The following is a 17,950-nucleotide window of genomic DNA, read 5'->3' as shown; positions in this document are numbered from 1 at the left end:
TCCCCTACACAGCGCGAACAGGGGTCCCCTGTTCTATAGTTAGGAACTTAGGGCCCCGTTCTAAAGCTTTCTAATATAGTACTAATAATTAGTTAGGAGGAAAGAAAATACGCAGAACCTCAACCGTGCTGTGAGGAAAGAAATGAACGAAAGGTTGAAAGCAAGAGGAGAAAAGATGCCGCCTTAGTGGAGGGCTCCGGAATAATTTCGATCGCCTAGGTTTTTGTTTTTGTTTTTTTACATGCGCTGACATTGCACATGGGCGGTTTCTGAATTTCGCCTCCATAGGCCGCATTCGATCCACAGTGTGAATATAGGAAAAAAGAAAAGGTGACTGAAGGGGAGGGGGAGGATGGGGGTAGCGTTTGGCACGAGGCGAGCGAGCGAGACGTCGACGGAGCGGGTTTCTTTCTTCTTTTCGCCTCGCGTATAGCTCTTGTGGGGCCTCGGCGGTGCATGGTGCGTAGGCGAGAAATCCCGGGCTTAACAGTCGCGCGCCTGCCGGAACCATCTGCTCCTCTCGCTTCCCGCAGTGCATGTGTGTGCGATTGTGGCGACATGTCTCCCAAAAGCGGCGCGAAAGGCAAACGCGCTGTGGCCGAAAGGGGGCGAGTCTTTCGCTGTGGATACACACAGCGGCCTATCAGAGGCTTAGCGCATATACGCGCCTGCCAGCTTGCCCTCGCCGACGGCGCGCGGCGCCTGATTAATCCACACGAAGAGAAAACAAGACCGCCCCGATAAGGAAGAAACGCTGAGCGGGCCCTTCTCCTCCGTGATCGCGCTTTTTCAAGGCCGGAGGCTTATTCAGGTTCGAGCATTTGCGCGAAATCTTTTACTTCATGTTCTCATCTCCGTTCTGATCCTTTCCGCCAAGTTTGGCAGCCGTGTGGTGTTTCGTTTCGGCGTAAATCAATTTTTAAAACTTGCTATTTTCGTGACCTCACTTCAGACGATTTCTAACGGGCAACGTTGCGTTTTGATGCATTGATATCTGCTTCTCGCTGGCCGGCCAGGAATTTTGAAGCGTGTATTTGATCATTTAAGCCACTTCACTAACAAAGCCATTTTTTTGGGCTGCTTTCTGAGTTTCTTTTTTTAGTTTTTTTTTTTAATAAGTCATGTGGGAATGTGCCGTTAACTTCTCCGACAGAGATCGAGCAGCCATAACCAGTCAGTACACCACCTAAACCTGAAATAAAATTACTCTCTTTGCGTCCGGGGCTGTAATTTAGCGATTGTTTCAGACGCAGTTGAACCGGTGTCTGTGGCACTTTAATAAGGAACAGTGATCATGGCTACGCCATCACTGTCACATCACAAGAGAAATACTCTCGGTCTGCAGTACTGCAATGGAATGCTCGAGGTCTGCGAGGCCGCCTAGTGGACTTCCAGCAGGGGACTTTAAAGTACCGCATTCCGATGCTTGTAATGTCTTATCCGAACATCACATAATCTGGTGGACTGCCCGGATATGAGCGATTTCTCTCTGAAGCGACTAGATCTCCAAACAACATTTTACTGTGCACCCGCCGTGACCTCATTTGTGTTCGCCATCAAGTTTCTGTGGAAAATATAATTGCGAATATGTTGCCGTTGCCCTGAACCTCCATGACAATCTCTGTTATAGGTGGCGACATGTCACCGAGGGGTGGATTTGAACCAGCGCCACTGAAATCACTTTACGATAGCACTTCAAAGCCCCGTGTTATAGTGGGCGATTTCAATGCGTATCATCATGGCTGGTTTGGTTTATGCCTTATGGGGTTTTAACATCTCAAAGACGACTCAGGCTATGAGGGACGCCGTAGTGAAGGGCTCCGGAAATTTCGACCACCTGGGGTTCTTTAAAGTGCACTGACATCGCACATTACACGGACCTCTAGACTTCTCCCTCCATCGAAATTAGACCGCCGCGGTCGGGATCGAACCCGTGTCTTTCGGGTCATCAGCCGAGCGCCATAACCACTCAGACACCGCGGCGGCATCATGGCTGATGTTGCATCATGACTGGTGTTACGTTTCGACTTGTTCTGAACATCGAGACAGAGGTCTTGAGATTGTTATGACTACAGCTGGCGATGCGCCGTCTGACGAGCCGAAGACTCAAGAACGGTGCCGCGCTGAGAAAGATCCTGGGAGATCTTCCCACACTTCTCTGGGCGAGGATGGCTTTCCCGGAGGACTCCTGCGGACAGCAACGGACCGTCGGACGGAAGAAGGGGCTCTGACTCCTTCTGTGCGTCATCGGTGGCGTGACAAACATTTAGAAGTGACTGACAAGTGTCCCCATTGTGGTGCTGCGCCAGACCAGTGTGACGAAAAACACTTGCTGTGGACTTGCCAGCTACAGCCTCCGTGAGACGACGCTCTAAGGAAGGTATACGCCTGCGATGGGACGTTGCAGGCGACTGTCACAAGTGGACACATGGTAATCGCTTTATCGAGAAGTTTTGCAACTTTTTAAGCGAGGCTTGTTTACACCCCTTCTTATAACTTTCTCTCCCTTTTTCATTATGTCTAATGGCAAACATCTCGAATTAAAAAAAAAAGAAAAGAAAGAGCGCCAGTTCGGGGGAACAACGGAACGGAGTCATCAAGAATTACCTGTTTCCGTCAACAACCGGTTCAACAATGGACAGCCCGCCGTTGATTTAAGTTGACGCCCGTGGCGGCGTACTGGTCACATGTGTTTTCAAGGAAAGGAAACCGCCGGCATCACCGTTGCTACACTTTATTAGTTAGAGGCTGCATTCTTCAGCACCTCGCCCGTTCCCACGGTTTGACTAGGGCAGCGAGCGAATCCGCCTGCTGAGCATTCCTATGCCAGTCCGTGGATCATTTCTTCTGCTGTAGTGCTGTACTATTTTGATTGGCTCCCGTCTTTGAGGGATGTGCCCCGTGCTTGATTGGCCACAGCCCTGAGGTAGGGGCTGGGCCTTAGGGGTTTTAAGGACGGTGCTGATTTCGAAAAGACGCTCTCAGCTCTTGAAATCAAGGGTCATCCAGCTGCTCTTCAAAACCTTTTATAGCATCGTAAAAGTTCTTCGTGAAATGAAGCATTTCATATGTTTAGAGGTTTGTAGGCCATCGTAAGTAATATCCGTGTCAGCTTTTAGATTTTCGAAAATGCCAATTTCGTCGCCGCTGTGGCGCAAAGAATTTTGGTGCCGCACGCCGGAGAAATTCAAACTGCGCGCAGCAGGAGCGAGCGTTAACCACGCCCACGAGCACGCATCATACAGCGGCGCGTGTGTCACGTGCTCATTTCACTGCGCCCGGATGGGAGCGGCGAGTGGGCCGAGAGCATGTGAAAAATTAACTATTCATTATTAGTTAACCAAACTGCTAGTTAACACGTTTTGGATGTGATGCACACCGCCACTGGCAATTATATGCCGAAAAGGGCGCTCTTCTAACTCAAAAAGCCTATTTTAGAAATTGCTAACAGCCTTAGGGGAAACACTGTAAATGATCGATAGCGAAAGCGCTTTCCACTTGAGAATCGTTCTTACATTTCTCCTGTCCGGACGCAGATTGCTTGCCGCTAGAACTTCCCCAGTCAAGGAACCATGGCGCAGCCAACAGAGAATGCACTCATCTTGGTTTCTTACATCCGAAATGTTTCCTCTCATTTTGATGATACAGCGTTGGGGAACCTTCGATGCTTTCTTTCTTCTCCCTTACACCAGACTGTGCGCAAAAATATTCATTTTATTTATTTTTCGGTAGAAGCTGAATTTTGCATCGTGCCAATTTATATGCTAATCACGGCTGCACATATGGCGCGAGCCTTATGGTCGCTTTCTTTCACTCCGTTCACGCGTTCCGTAATGTTTGCGAGATTTTTTTTTTAATGCAGTCCCGATAGCGGGCTCATGAAATAGACTATGCAGCTGCCGTCGGGTCTTAGAACCAGGCTAGCTAGTAAAACAACAACAATTTCCCCGTCTGGTCTCGCCATGTGAGCTGAAACTAAAGAAACTAAAACCAAGAAGCTTCAGCTGTCTTGTGCAAGTTTGTGACTGTCGCAATTCGCTTGACGATTGAGAGGTCACTAGGAAAGTCTAAATTCTTTGAAGGTCTCCCGTGGTCCGCAAACTTTATGCCGGCTGTACGCCGGTGTGGGACGTAGACCGCAGCTTGAAATCTTATTAGCCCAGTGCCTATAACGTGCTTTCCGCTGCCCAGCTTTGCAAGTGTTCTGCAAGCTTGAGTTTCTCAATAAACTGTTTGACTTTTGACTGTTCACATTTGACCTCTGAGATGAAATGACTTCGATACGGCGTGGTTAGGGGAAGGTCACGTGGTACGGAAGTTTAAAGTAAATTGTCCGGGAGATGTGGTGGCTGCTGAGGGGTCACGTGGCATGAAACGTTTTAATCAAATTGAAGACCGTGCGGATACTGCGACGTCACGTGGTACGAAAGTTAAAAAAAATCTCCTTGTGTACGTTTATGCTAATGTAATGGTTACGGGGTATGAAAGTTGCCTTATATGCTTTGTGGATACTGAAACGATCATGTGGTCCGAAAGTTTAAATACCGTGTTGCTATGTGAATGGTCACGTGGTGTGACAGTATACCACTGGATACTGTATGGCCAGGTGGCATGAAAGTTGCCTTGTATACTGTAAGTTCACGTGGTATGGACATGTCCAACATTTCCGGACAAAAATTTTGAATATTGAAAAATTGTACGTTTCTACTATGGAAATCTTCTGATGTGTTACAAAATTTTTCTTTTAACGCGTTTCCATCGATCGCATCGAGCAGTCAAGACTGCCATAGAAAACCAATGGGGAAGCTTTTGACGATACCAAAAACGCTAATAGCAAAAAAGAATTCAAGACTGCCGTCGGTTGGTCGGCGGATATATTGATTGTTATACTGAAATCTTACATTATATGAAAAAATTGCATTCATAAACTGTTTCCTGCTCAAAAATGCTTTTGTACAGATTTTTTGGGTATGAGTTGCTTGGTCGTGTGATATGCTTTCGCACAATATTTTGTGGTTAGCAATGCTAAACCGGCAGCCATTTTTTTTTTATTTTTTCTTGGCTGGTGCTTGCAAAACGTGCCTGAAGACAACAGACAAAAAGTAATATCAGTAATATATGCTAATCCTCGTAGTACTAGCGTAAATAAAGTCATTTTTTTTTAGAAAAAAGAAACCGTGACAAGTTCTTCCAGGAAGCTGCTAGCAAAATGCGTCGTCTTCCACACTAAGTGTTGTCCCTCCTCCTCTCCCCGCGGGTGTCGCAGATGTGGAGATGAGCCATGGGCAGGCGAGTGGTGCCGACTACGACTACCTCATCAAGTTCCTGGCCCTGGGGGACTCCGGCGTGGGCAAGACCAGCTTCCTCTACCAGTACACCAACTCCACGTTCAACAGCAAGTTCATCTCCACCGTGGGAATCGACTTCCGGGAGAAGAGGATCGTAAGTCCCCCTCCCTCCTTCTTTCTCTCTCTCTCTATTAAAAAAGAAGTTACTTATGCTGGCTCCATCATTCAGCCATCTTGCCGTCACAATCGAAGCGAACACACTGGACACTTTCCGAATACCTTGACGCGGTAACTGTGGTCGAGCACCCATCTAACATTTATTGCCCCTTGAAGACAGGGCACTGTTATTCTAAAAAAAAAATGAATGATTAATGGTCGAAAAATACGACAGAGCCGGTCCCAAGATACAACAGATGTTTTTTTTTTTTGTCGTCCTGTCAGTACGACAGATTTTTCTGTAGCATTGTGAAGTTGAATGTTGTTGCGACAGAACTGGCTCTGTCGTTACGACAGGCGACTGCTCAATACTACCATACTGAAAATCCTGTTGTTACTACAGGATTTTCTATTCTCACGTACCAAATTACTACAGAAATATCTGTTGTGACTACAGGAAATTTTCTGTCGTGTTTTTCGGTAGCTTTCACAATATATAGACCTTTTTCAGTTTTAGCCTCGCTCCCAGCGCACCGAACACCGCCATGTTGCTTTCCTCCTCTCTGGCTGGTTCGGAAAGGCGGTGTCCGTGCGTCCCGTGCATTCTCTGCGGTTCTCCGTGTTTACTGATGCGGTTGCTTAGCTGTAGTAGCCCGATTTGGGTGTATGTGCGATTACAGCTGCAACGAGGTCTTCGGGAAACCACTGCGCAGTCGTCTGCTGTTCAAACAACTACAGGAAGCGAAGGCGGCTTGAAGCGGAGCATTGTGAAGAACAGAGAGAGCCACGGCGGCAGTGTGGTTGCGGGCTGTTTCAGCTACACCTACCTTACACGCGAGCACCTACTGCTGATGTCGCTAAGATATGTGTCGTCTGTGACCCTTGCAAAATCAAAACATACAAGTAATAATTCGGGGAAATGATGCAGCAGCGCTACGGGTTACGTGAAACTGCCGACACTGGCGACTGAACGGCACTGTAAACGTAGCTATTTGACAGTACTTGAAAGCCATGATGCATTGAGCAAATGCCTCAGCTGTTTGCTTGCAGTAAATATCCGATAAATCAGCAGGACATAAAAAACTGAAGGCCACAGCTTTGACGTGTCCACATTGCATCGTGACACCTCATGCTTCGACCAAATACTATTTTCAACTGACGCCATAATGCAAAGTGCCGATTGTTTAAAAAAAAATGTGCCTATTAGGGACGTGCAATCAGCAGGCACGCAGTGCCCACCCGACCACACGCACGAGCTTTCTCGCTCTTTCGGCATTAATCAGCGGCCGCACCCGAGACGGACCAAGCAGATACGCCCTTCGGGTACTGTCACAGCAGGTGCAGCAGTTTCGAGTGTATAAATTACATTGCGTTCGACGGCCAGATGCCTCTCTACTACATCTTTTTCCGAGTTTAGCGAAACGTCAGACGACGCGAAGCTCCACATCCAGTTTCCTCTGTTCCTGCGACACTTTGCTTCGACGCGCAGCGCCGACGGATACACTGGCGCTCCGAAGAGAGCTGTCACACACTCGCATGTTCACGCTAAGAGTGGACCTTTGCACGCTTCACCAGTTATTTTACCGTTAGTACGAAGTAATCAAGAAATTTATGCAAAGCCAAAAGCCGCAACAGAATTCTGTGCGCTTATGCGCTCCAGCGGTGCCTTCTCCATGTAGCACTACAGAAAGTACCGTTTTTTAGGACACTGCAGAGGGAAAATGTAGTGAAAGACGCGGTCGAACGCAGTTTCAATCTGTTCGTGTCACCGGCGCAACGCAGAGCAGACCGCTTGACAGCAACACTGCTGTTAGCTCGGAACGGAGAGGTTTTTCTTTTATAATTATAACTACAGCATAGAAGCGCTCAACAAGTTTCGTGCTCGCATTAATAAATGTCTCCATTATAGATACCAGAAAGCCGTTAAATGAATTTCGCACACTTGCGTAGAAGCGCACCTCCAATGTCGATTTTCGGCACAACTTGCAGGGAAACATCCGCGTCGCCGCTCGCCGAAGCACGGGCCATTTTGTTCAGTGCATACAGTGCAACACTTTGCAGATCAAAATCATGCAAAAATCAACACTCGGATAAGGCTGAACAGCGCGGCGAGTACTCGCTGCCTGTATTGTAGCGGCTGCCACCCAAGCCAACATGGCGGAGAAATCGGCCAGACGCAAGGCGACGCTGCTGTCGAAAGATGGCCGCGCGCACCTGAAAAAGGTCTTATCCAATACGGCTGCCTGAAAGATGATCCGGCAGCCGATAGCCGAGCTAGCCTTGCGTTGTACTGCGCTGCCACGCCTAAAGCAGCCATTAAAATGTTCGTGCGAGTGTGCTGCTTTTGGCGAAAAGGCTCTCAATGCAGGCCATATTGCCACGTATCATTGTAGTTTTTGTTCGTTCACGCTCAAGGCTGCAGGAAAGGGGTTGTTATCACTTTTGTTCGTGACGCGAGAAGCGACCAGACTAATCTCGATTGATCGCAGCCATGAAAGGCTGCATCTAGGTTTTTCTAGATTACTGTAGATGATCTTGTCCTGTTATCTGGAAGCTTCCTTGCCGCCTTTAAATTGAGCGATGCCGCGAGCGGCGGGTATTCGTAGTTCGACGACCGACGAGCACGTTTGTTGCTTACGCCGCCGCCGAGTGATTCAGTTATTTTGCGGGCGCAAGTCAGCCCAAATAAATAGCTTCGTTTCCAAGACTGGCTGGTGTCTTCCTGACCACTGGACTGCCGTCACTACTACGTGACATCTGCAACGTGCTTCTTTGCGAGGGGGGTAATGCCACGTATCATTGTAGCGTCTGTTCGTTCGCACAAGGCCGCAGAAAAGGGGTGTTATCATTTCTGTTCCTGACGCGAGAAGCGACCGGACTAATCTCGATTGTTCACAGCCATGAACAGCTTCGCCTACGTGTTTCTAGATTACTCTAGATGATCTCGACCTGTTATCTCGAAGTTTCCTAGCCGGCTTTAAATTGAACGATGCCACGAGCAGCGGGCATTCGTAGATCGACGATTGACGAGCACGCTTGTTGCTTACGCCGCCACCGAGTGATTCAGTTCTTTTGCGGGCGCAAGTCAGCCCAAGTAAAGAGCTTCGTTTGCAAGTCTTTCTGGTGTCTTCCTGACCGCTGGACTGCCGTCACTACAACGTGACAATATGTTCTGTGCTGTGCCGCGAAGATGTGCACCGTTTATGTTGTCTGTCGCCGTACAAGCTCTGTGTGCAGGTATATCGCAGGTGCGATGGAGAGCACACGACGCAGCCGTGGCTGATCTGGTATGCAAAACATTTGGCTGCTAACGGCGTGAGTGGCAGCTGTGACACGTAGAGAGGCGGCTCTAATCATGACTCGATAGGCGGTGGGGAAACGCTCGACACGTAACACGGATAAGGAAAAAAGTTTCGACTCATCCGGTTCGCGGTAATCGCGGACTTGAGCATTTCAAAATGTCGCAGTGCGTATTCACGCACGTAGTACGTGTATGCCAGATTCACAACCAGTAGCCCCGTTTTACACCTTAAGGCCGGAATACATGGAGCGTTTTTACAGCTGCAAGTCGGCGATTTTCGCCAGACGGGCTCGCACTCGACGCCCGGCGTGGAGAAAAACGCCCACCGCCGCCGATCTGGTTCCTCCAGATATTGATGCGCGGCGTCCGGTGAGACCGGAAGCGGCAGCTGAAGCGAGCCATTAGCAGCGCAGAAATCCCGTTCCTTCGGTTTGGCTGCCTCTGCCTGCCGTCACCACCATGGCCGACGAGCTACGCAGTGATTTTAGCTCGGAAATGTTATTGTCGTGAAAATAAACGCTACATCAGACATGAAATGTCGCTTTTTTGTTAGAGAACATCGCCGAATCTTGGATCTAAACGCCTGCATTTCCTTCCTGAATCGAATGTGTCGAAGAAAACCGCAGCCGGTGGTGCCCGCTGCTGAGCGGGCGCCCAAAGGTAATTGTTGAGAGGGAACGGCGCAAACACAGGACGAACAACACAGCGGTATATGAGATACCGCTATCGTGTGGTGCGTCCTACATTGGACAAACAGGAAGGTGCATCAACGAGCGTCTGATGGAGCACTCGGATTCACTCAAGACTGGCACAGGCAGCAACCGGGCCATTCACTGTAAGAAATGCTCTTGCGTGCTCCAGCCACCGACAAGACAAAGATTTTGAAAATATATCACGGGAAGCGCACACGTGAGAGACACGAAGCTTACCTAATTCAAGACCGTGGTGACACGTGTGTCAGCAGTCCGTCCATCAACCTACTATCGAAAGAGACTGCTTATCTGAAGAAGTGATCCTATCTCTCGTAGAACACTTTGGACTTTTTACCCTTTTACATAAAGTGATAGCCACGTTCCTTTTTTACCCAACCGCATGCCCCTTAACCACCCTTCACCTGCGTCTTGTTGTTTTCATATTCTCATGTCACTCTTCCCACAGGCATCGTTCCCTGTTAAAAATTTTATAGCTTTTTAAGATTTCATCGCTTTTATCCACCGCCCCTGACGTTGATTCAGCTGACAGCTTGCCTCGAGACTACTTATTGTGTGTGCACCTTTCGAATAAACTTCAGTTGTAAGTCAGCGCCTGTGTTGTTCTTTCCTGTGTCCTGTGTTCGCGCTGTCCCCTCTTAACAATGTTCAACCAACTAGCCCGCAACAGCACCGTCGTGAGCGCCCAAAGGCAGGCGACGCCATGCATTCGAGAACGCAAATTCTTATAGATGCTTATGTACGCGTGCTAAAGCAAATACATCGGTGTCGAAGTGAACACTTTCGTGATTTTAACTGAAGAATCAGCGTAGCTGCTATCACATACCTCCTTGCTAAGTGATATTTGCCACTTGTTGATCACAATTGCTTCTTCGCTATGTGTATCTCCAGCCGGGCGTCACGCCGCCACGACGTTTTCTGCCGGGCGAATATCGTCGAAAGAAACGTCGAATGTATCACGGGCTATACTTCACCACGTACCGTCTTTGTCAAAAGTAACCGGGCAACGGTGGTTTGAGTGAAAAACACGTTTCTGGGCAAGTTGGTGACATTCTTGACTCATCCCTAAAGCGAAAAAGCACAAACACAAAGAGAAGGAACGTGCAAAAATAGCAGCGTTCGTCCGTGTTTTTGCATGTGTTTGTGCTTCTTCGCTGCAGGAACGGTGGTTTGTTTCGTAGCTGCGTAGATAAGCACTTATGGCAGCCGTTCAGCTCTGAATCTGCGCAACGTAAGGTGAACCCTTGTCCTCACGTTCTGGTACCTTTCGGTCTATAGGGGTGCCGTAAAGCCTCCGTTATACGGTTCAGAAGCAAAAACCTGCTGCTCGATTACTTTTGGCAAAGGAGGTTCGCATCAGGCGCAAAGAATCGAGGCCTGGGTGCAATGACAAAACGAGAATATCAAATAGCGACGACCGTTTGCAGTGCGCATTTCAGTTCCGCTGATTTCTTTTGGATCGCCACCGATAGCCAACGATTTTTACCGGCGGAAGTCCTGAGCAGGCCCTGAGGGAAACATTTTTCAGCAACGATAGCTGGGGCAAGCTATAGTACTTCACTCCTAAATCCTACAAGGGGCTGGTAACGGATTTATAGCGTTTTGGCACTATGCTATCGCCGCAGCCGATACACAATCTCGCTCTGTGCACTGTACGTCGTCATCTTCATCAGCTAATACTAGTATCGAACTAATATTGTCGCCAGACGTGCCGACGACCTAGCAAAGCAAAATCGTGAGCCTATACAAGGCTGAACACATGCTTTAGCACCTCTACTCGTTTTACCAACGTTAAAACCCTGCCCTTTTTTTTTATCGTGCTGCTTAAAACTTGCATGATGTGTAACAGATTTGGCCACACTGATATTTTTACGGTTTGTGGGGTTCCAACGTCCCAAAGCGACTCAGGTTATGAGAGACGCCGTAGTGAAGGGCTCCGGAATAATTTCGGTCACTTGGAAGTCCTTAACGTGCACTGGCATCCCACTGCTACGGGCCTCTGGAATTTCGCCTCCATAGAAATTCGACATTTTTAATTAACTTGATTACCCGCTCCTGTTTGAGCATACAATCTAGAAGGAGCGTGTGCAAGTTTATCTCTCCTTTGACCGCACGAAGATCCGAATGCTTCTGTACTTCTAGTTCTGCCCACGTTGTGTGCTTTACACGCTCACATGCGGATATTGCGCTGACATACAGCTGTAGCTATGTGCGAAACGCAATCCAGATCCAATAATACGCTAAAAGCGCTGCGCGACTGAACTAATACAATGCAGAAATTGCGCGAGAGACGCCGGGGCAAACCGAACGCCGTTCGTCGGTATCATCTCGGGCGGTACTGGTGGCGGCCGCATGGCGGCGACACCGTACGGGAAAGTTGCGTTAGAACTGTGTTCATGCTGACTATGGCAAGGCCTGTTGTGGAGGAAATTCAGCCGATTCTTCAATCGGTAGCAGAGCGAAGCGTGAAATAGTGATCTGAAGTATTGGACGACTCACAAATGCGTTGCAGCGGTGTCTCCGTGAGGTGTCAGCTACAGTTCGTGGAAACAGGGAAGAATATGGAAAAAATTTTCGCCCTCTGCCGCCCCTTCTTCACGGGGCACTGCTCCTGAGCCGCACCATCAGGGAAAGAATGAAGAGGGGGAAAAGACGGGAAAAATTAAAATTTAAGAGCGTACGTACTGCATATCACACACGATCTGTAGTGCCTGCGTGAATGGGTCCAACCAACCCGCGCCTGCGGGCTCGGTGATCCTGCGACTCAGCCTTGGTAAAACAAGCTGCGGGGCAAGTTGGTACATATAGCTGGCAGAAGTCGAAGCGCTAAAAGACGACACACAGACAACAAAACGATGGTATACATCCGCAGCCTCACCAGCAAACTGCAGACGCCGCTGGGGGCTGAAGATAGGCGATGAATGTCTTAAGAGCAGCGGCACGCTGTCTATATTTTTGCTTCCTGTGAACTAAGAAAGACGGGTCTTCACCTGAGGCTTAGCTTTGCCTGTACGCTGTCGCTGCGTGTGTCTTAGGCATATAGAGGTTATATTTTTTTCCTCCTGTAATGTACAGAAGCATTAGCGTCTTAGAGCTATGCATAAACGGCGGCTTCAGCGGGCTTGCTCTTTCGTGCTATGAGAGAGCCCACGGTGATGCATCAGGCTCCCCCCCCCCCCCCCCCCCCCACCCCTGTGCAATCGGCTTAACACCCTGCCGTCGATTCGTGGAGCCCGTCGGGTGCACACGTATAAGGCTGCACATGCAAGTGCGGCTCATTAGAATTGCACGCCGTGGAAGAACGAGCCTCATCTCGAATAGAGTGGAGAGGAGAGAAAAGGAAAGAGAAACGCTTACGTAATTGGCTTATGAAAATTTCCACTCGCGGGCGAAAATGTATGAAAATTCGGCTTTGCCAGTGAAAAAAAAAAAAAATTGCGAAAACGAGAGTGCACCAGAAAAGATGCGCGGAGGCGAAAAATGAAGAGGTCGTCAAAGAGGGTTAAGTACAGAGGAGTGGGACTTGGGTTTTGCTGTAATCTTTGCACGACTGAGCGAAAAGGGAGCAGCCATCCCGGTGCTGACATTTGCGTTAGTTTTTATTTTATTTCGTCAAGTTTTATTTTTAATTTATTTGCTTTGCATACTGCGAGGGCTCAGTGGAAAATGGGTGGAGTTGGTAACTAAAGATGGATGCTTCGATAAGACCAAGTTAAAGCGGAAAACATCGCGATCAATATGCAGAGCATGATCTGCACATTAAAAATTAAACGACGATCCCGGTTAAGGGGCAGTTTCGGAGCGAAGAAATTACTGCGAGTAAAGAGCTGCAAAAATAGCCAAGATTATTTGGGTTAGCTATAATATCAGGCAATTCATTGCATTATTTTATATGTAACAACAATGATGAGCTTTAATAATTTATTGTTCTCGCATACATAGAGCAAAATTAATCCGTGTGGTCGCACCCAGCTGTAACGTAAGATGCTGATGAATCATAGGCACAAGCAGCTGCGGTAATGCACCCCGTTATACAGTCCAAAATAAATAAAGAATACACTGAATAAAAAAAAAAAAATTCACAATGCCACCTAATAGCATTATGTGCTAGCAATCCGTTAGCATTAGCAGCCTTTGATGACTTTGCCGGAAGTGACGTCACTTCTCTCTAACCGATAGGAATGTTTCACTGTGGTGACGTCACTCATCCATCCAATTAAAATGTTCCGGTCTGGTGACGTCACTTCTAGCCATCCAATGGGCGCATTTTATGACGTACAACGCATTATAATGCCATCGCATTAAAAAGGAACGTCGCACAAGACATTGTATCGATAGAACCGCTGGCAAGGTTGGTTGCATGAATGTATCGATGAATCCGAGCGATCAGCGTCATCAGCAGCGTTGAGCACCTCGGACGCTTGTCATCACGCGTTTCGGGGCCAGCGTGTCAAATGCTCTGCTTCATAACTGTGTGCTTTCCGTTAAGAAAAAATGGCCGACTATCTCTTCTGGACCCCTGGAAGCATAAATGACACGCTGTCATGGCACCTGGCATCCGTGGCACGATTCTTTATCTCATCGCGACTTTTAAAAACAGGTCATTTAAAACCAGAACTGAGTATATACTGTTAGGAGAACAGGAACCGATGTATTTATTTGTTTGTTTAATGTATACTGTCTGACTTCCGAACGCACAATTTGAGGTGATTTTAAGCTGATCACCTTAGGGTGGTCTAACGTTGTTAATTTTTACGACTGGCCATATCGCGCTGGTTGCTATATAGTTCCTCAATCCTGCACCGGCACGTTGTGAAAGTGTCTGTAAAACTCCAGGAAATACATATCTTAATCTGACGCTACCGACAGCCAACCGTTACTTTCATATCGCCTGACACCTTACAGTGCTTGTCGCCCAGCAAGCCGCTTAAAGCCAATCCACCTTACTAGGCCTGTCTAAAAAGAGGGCAAGAACGGACGTTGAAGAGAGAGAGAGTGAACAGTAAAGCCTCCTCGCACAGGGCCGCTTGCCCGCACGTCGAAAGGGATTTTCACACCGGCGTTAGGACAGCGCACGTCGTCCAATTATTCGCGCCGCCTGCCCGGGAAGCGTGACGCATCCCATTAGCGCTGAAGTCGAATCACGACCGCCGCCCCCCGTAACCCCGGGATGGGCTTCGGCTAAACTTTTGGCGCCATTATTATGGCGCGAGACACGTCTCGCCGACAGATTAGGCGAAAAAAAGTGATAGAGCAGTACGGTATGGAGCGAGAGAGAGAGACTATCGCTGGTGGGTTTGTCTTGGGAGTAAAAGCACGGGAGATGAAAATCGTTTCGGCTGTCGATCGTGCAACAGCGCGCCCAGAGGGGACGTGCATCCGACGGCTGAGAGAAATAGATTAGTACTACATTACTACACACAAGCATAAATACTACATACTACACACAAGCATAAATACTGCATACTACATACAAGCTTAAAGCTACGTACTACTCACAGCCATATCCCTAGAATATAAAAGCAGGGGTCTAGCTATGAAAACTCGTCGGGATTTATCGCAAATAGCACTATTGGGTTGCATAACGCTGTTGGCCGCCTCGGTATTGATTGATTGATTGATTGATTGATTGATTGATTGATTGAGCGAGCGAGCAAGCATTGAGTGAGTGAGTGAGTGAGTGAGTGAGCGAGCGAGTGAGTGAGTGAGAGCGAGTGAGTGAGAGCGAGTGAGTGAGTGAGTGAGTGAGTGAGTGAGTGAGTGAGTGAGTGAGTGAGTGAGTGAGTGAGTGAGTGAGTGAGTGAGTGAGTGAGCGAGCGAGCGAGTGAGTGAGTGAGAGCGAGTGAGTGAAAGTGAGTGAGTGAGAGTGAGTGAGGGAGAGCGAGTGAGAGTGAGTGAGTGAGAGCGAATGAGTTAGTGGGCGAGTGAGTGAGTGATCTATTTTTATTTTGGTTTAGACGACATGTCATTAAAACCGGGGCAAAAGGAAAAACCGGGATCATAAACGCATGAAACCATCAATAATTGCTTCTATGAGTTTAGCTTTGCTTGTCCGAAATTTCTGCGCATATTTTCGCTTTTCAATTTAATCGCAAACCCGCCATAGTGGCTGAGTGGCTTTAGCGTTCGGCTGCTGGCCCCAGGGTCGCGAGTTCGATCCCGGCCGATGCAGCCTTACTTCCAAAATACAAAAACTCCCTTGTGCTGTGCGACGTAAGCGCACTTTAAAGAATCCCATTTGGTCTAAACTAATCCGGACCCCTCCACTACGGCGTCCCCTCGTAGCCCACATGTCGTTTCGGGACGTTGAACCCCAAAATCTATAGTTTGATCGGCTCCGGTAGTGGCCAAGATTTTGTTAGGTGAGCGTGCATGTTCTGGAACGTATACATATATTCCCGGCAAAATCAAGACAGACACGCTTTGCACCTTGTTAGCGACAGTTGGTCGCACTCAGAACACGAACGAAGGCCAAACATCACCGGAATTGCCCATTCGTGCCCGCTAGAGGAAATTACCGCTGATTTCCCCCCGTTCCGCCATCCCTGAGGCGACGTTCTTTGTAGTATCTTTTTTTTTTCTGGCACTAATGTCTCGTTAGTGCGATTTAAACGTAGTGCCACGCACTGTACGCCTCTTTGTCACCCAAAAGAGGGGTCTTACGCGAGCTCGAAAGCCACCTGCTCGTGTCGTTGCAAATGTGCACTCCGAGACAAACGGAATCGAAGCGGGATAACCGCGACAAGGTAAGGAACAAAAAAAAAAGAAGGAAGGTAATTTCCTCGCTGCCTCGGCATGCGGCGTCGAATTAAGATACGCCATTGCACTTGGGCGTACGACCCGGTATACAGATCTCAGTTGCACACTGAGCGTCCATCCCTTACAAAAAAATTTCATTCTATAGGCTGTCCATAGACTGCTGTCTATAAAGGCTATAGACTCTCTATAGAAAAATCCTAGAGAACAGTCTATAGGCAATACAAATGCTACGATAGTTTATATACAATCTATAGATTGATAGCCATACACTTTTAGTTGACTTTTGTCAGTCTATACACTATGAATAGACAAAAATAAATATGTGCAAGAAGGCAATAGAGTCTGTAAAAAGTCTATAGACTTTCTATAGACCATTTTTATAAGGGATGGGGTTCATGCATGTATACGAGGTCTGTTAGAAAAGTATTCGACTTTATTTTTTTTTTTCGAACACCTGATGGATATGAGACAAGCGCGCTTGCATCAGGCGACCTTGAACCTTCATGCGCATGCATGAATTTTTTCCCGCCTGCCGATAGTGTCAGTCGCTGGGAAGCAGCGTTTGAGTGAGGCAGTGTGCAGTGCTCTCGTCGGTTTTTTATTGCAAGGAAAATGGCGGAGTGAAAGGAGCAGCGCTACTGCAACAAATTTTGCCATAAACTTGGCGACAGCCGAGTGGAAACCATTCGAAATATTCAGACGGCTTTCGGTGAAGATGCTATGAGCAGCACACAGTTTAAGCAGTGTTACAATTGTTTTAAAGATGGCCGCACATCGGTGGAGAACGAGCCACGCTCCAATCGGCCATCAACATGCCAAAATGACCAGGTCATTGCCGAACTGAACGCTATGGTGATGCGGGGCTGTCGCGTGACTATCCGAGAAATTGAGGAAGAGGTGGACATGAGCAATTTCTCCGCACATTCCATTATCACCGAAGATTTGGCCATGGAGAGAGTTGCGGCGAAATTCGTGCCGAAGCTGCTCACGGTGGAGCAAAAGCAGCTTCGTGTTGAAGTCTCACAGGACATGCTGGATTCCGCAAACAGTGACCCCGACTTCATCAACATCATAATCACTAGTGACGAGTCTTGGGTGTACAGGTACGACCCGGAAACCAGATCCCAGTCGTCAGAGTGGAAGCATTCCACGTCACCAAGACTTAAGAAGGCCCGCCAATTGCGCAGCAATGTGAAAGTGATGCTGACTGCTTTCTTTGACACCCTCTGTGTGGCAGACCACGAGTACGCACTCTACAGGGTCAAACAATGACCAAAGAGTACTACAGGGATGTCCTCCGTTGCCTACGTGATGCTGTGCGGCGCAAGAACCCGAAGCTGAGGTCAACAGGAAATTGGCGCACCCATCGCGCCAATGCTCCTGCACATTCCTCGCGCTCGAATCAGATTTTTTGGTGAAAAACCAGACTCCTGTAGTTCAACAGACTCCTTACTGTCCTGATATGGCCCCTGCGATTTCTGGCTGGTTCCCAAAATCAAAAGGCCATTGAAAGGAGCGCGATTTCAGACAAGGAAGAACATTATGGCTACAACGACAGCTGAGCTAAACTCCATTCCGAAAAGGGCCTTTTCGGAATACTTCCCACAATGGCAGCACCGCTGGGAGAAGTGTGTGGAGTCCCAAGTCGATAATAAGAACGGTAAACTCAGTATGAATCCCAAGTAGACTTCTTTAAAGATTACTAGGTTTGCAACGCTCCAATTATGCAAGTTTTT

General features: G+C 48.1%; 1 protein-coding gene across 2 annotated transcripts in view; it reads left to right on the top strand.

Moving 5' to 3' along the window:
* Positions 1-17,950, top strand: part of LOC149340718 (ras-related protein Rab-27A-like) — a 102,826-nt gene that overhangs the window by 69,251 nt on the left and 15,625 nt on the right. For both annotated transcript variants that reach the window (XM_089549555.1, XM_089549557.1), the window contains exon 2: positions 5,267-5,442. In XM_089549555.1, the coding sequence (XP_089405681.1) occupies positions 5,275-5,442 (168 nt within the window). In that variant the 5' untranslated portion in view covers positions 5,267-5,274. The remainder of the gene's footprint in view (positions 1-5,266; positions 5,443-17,950) is intronic.

The sequence above is a fragment of the Amblyomma mixtum genome, chromosome 6 (genome assembly GCF_055824585.1).
Source record: "Amblyomma mixtum isolate Tamu chromosome 6, ASM5582458v1, whole genome shotgun sequence".
In the NCBI taxonomy this organism is placed as follows: Eukaryota; Metazoa; Arthropoda; class Arachnida; order Ixodida; family Ixodidae; genus Amblyomma; species Amblyomma mixtum.
The sequence above is the reverse complement of the archived record's forward strand: the minus strand, read 5'-3'. Positions and strand labels throughout refer to the sequence as shown.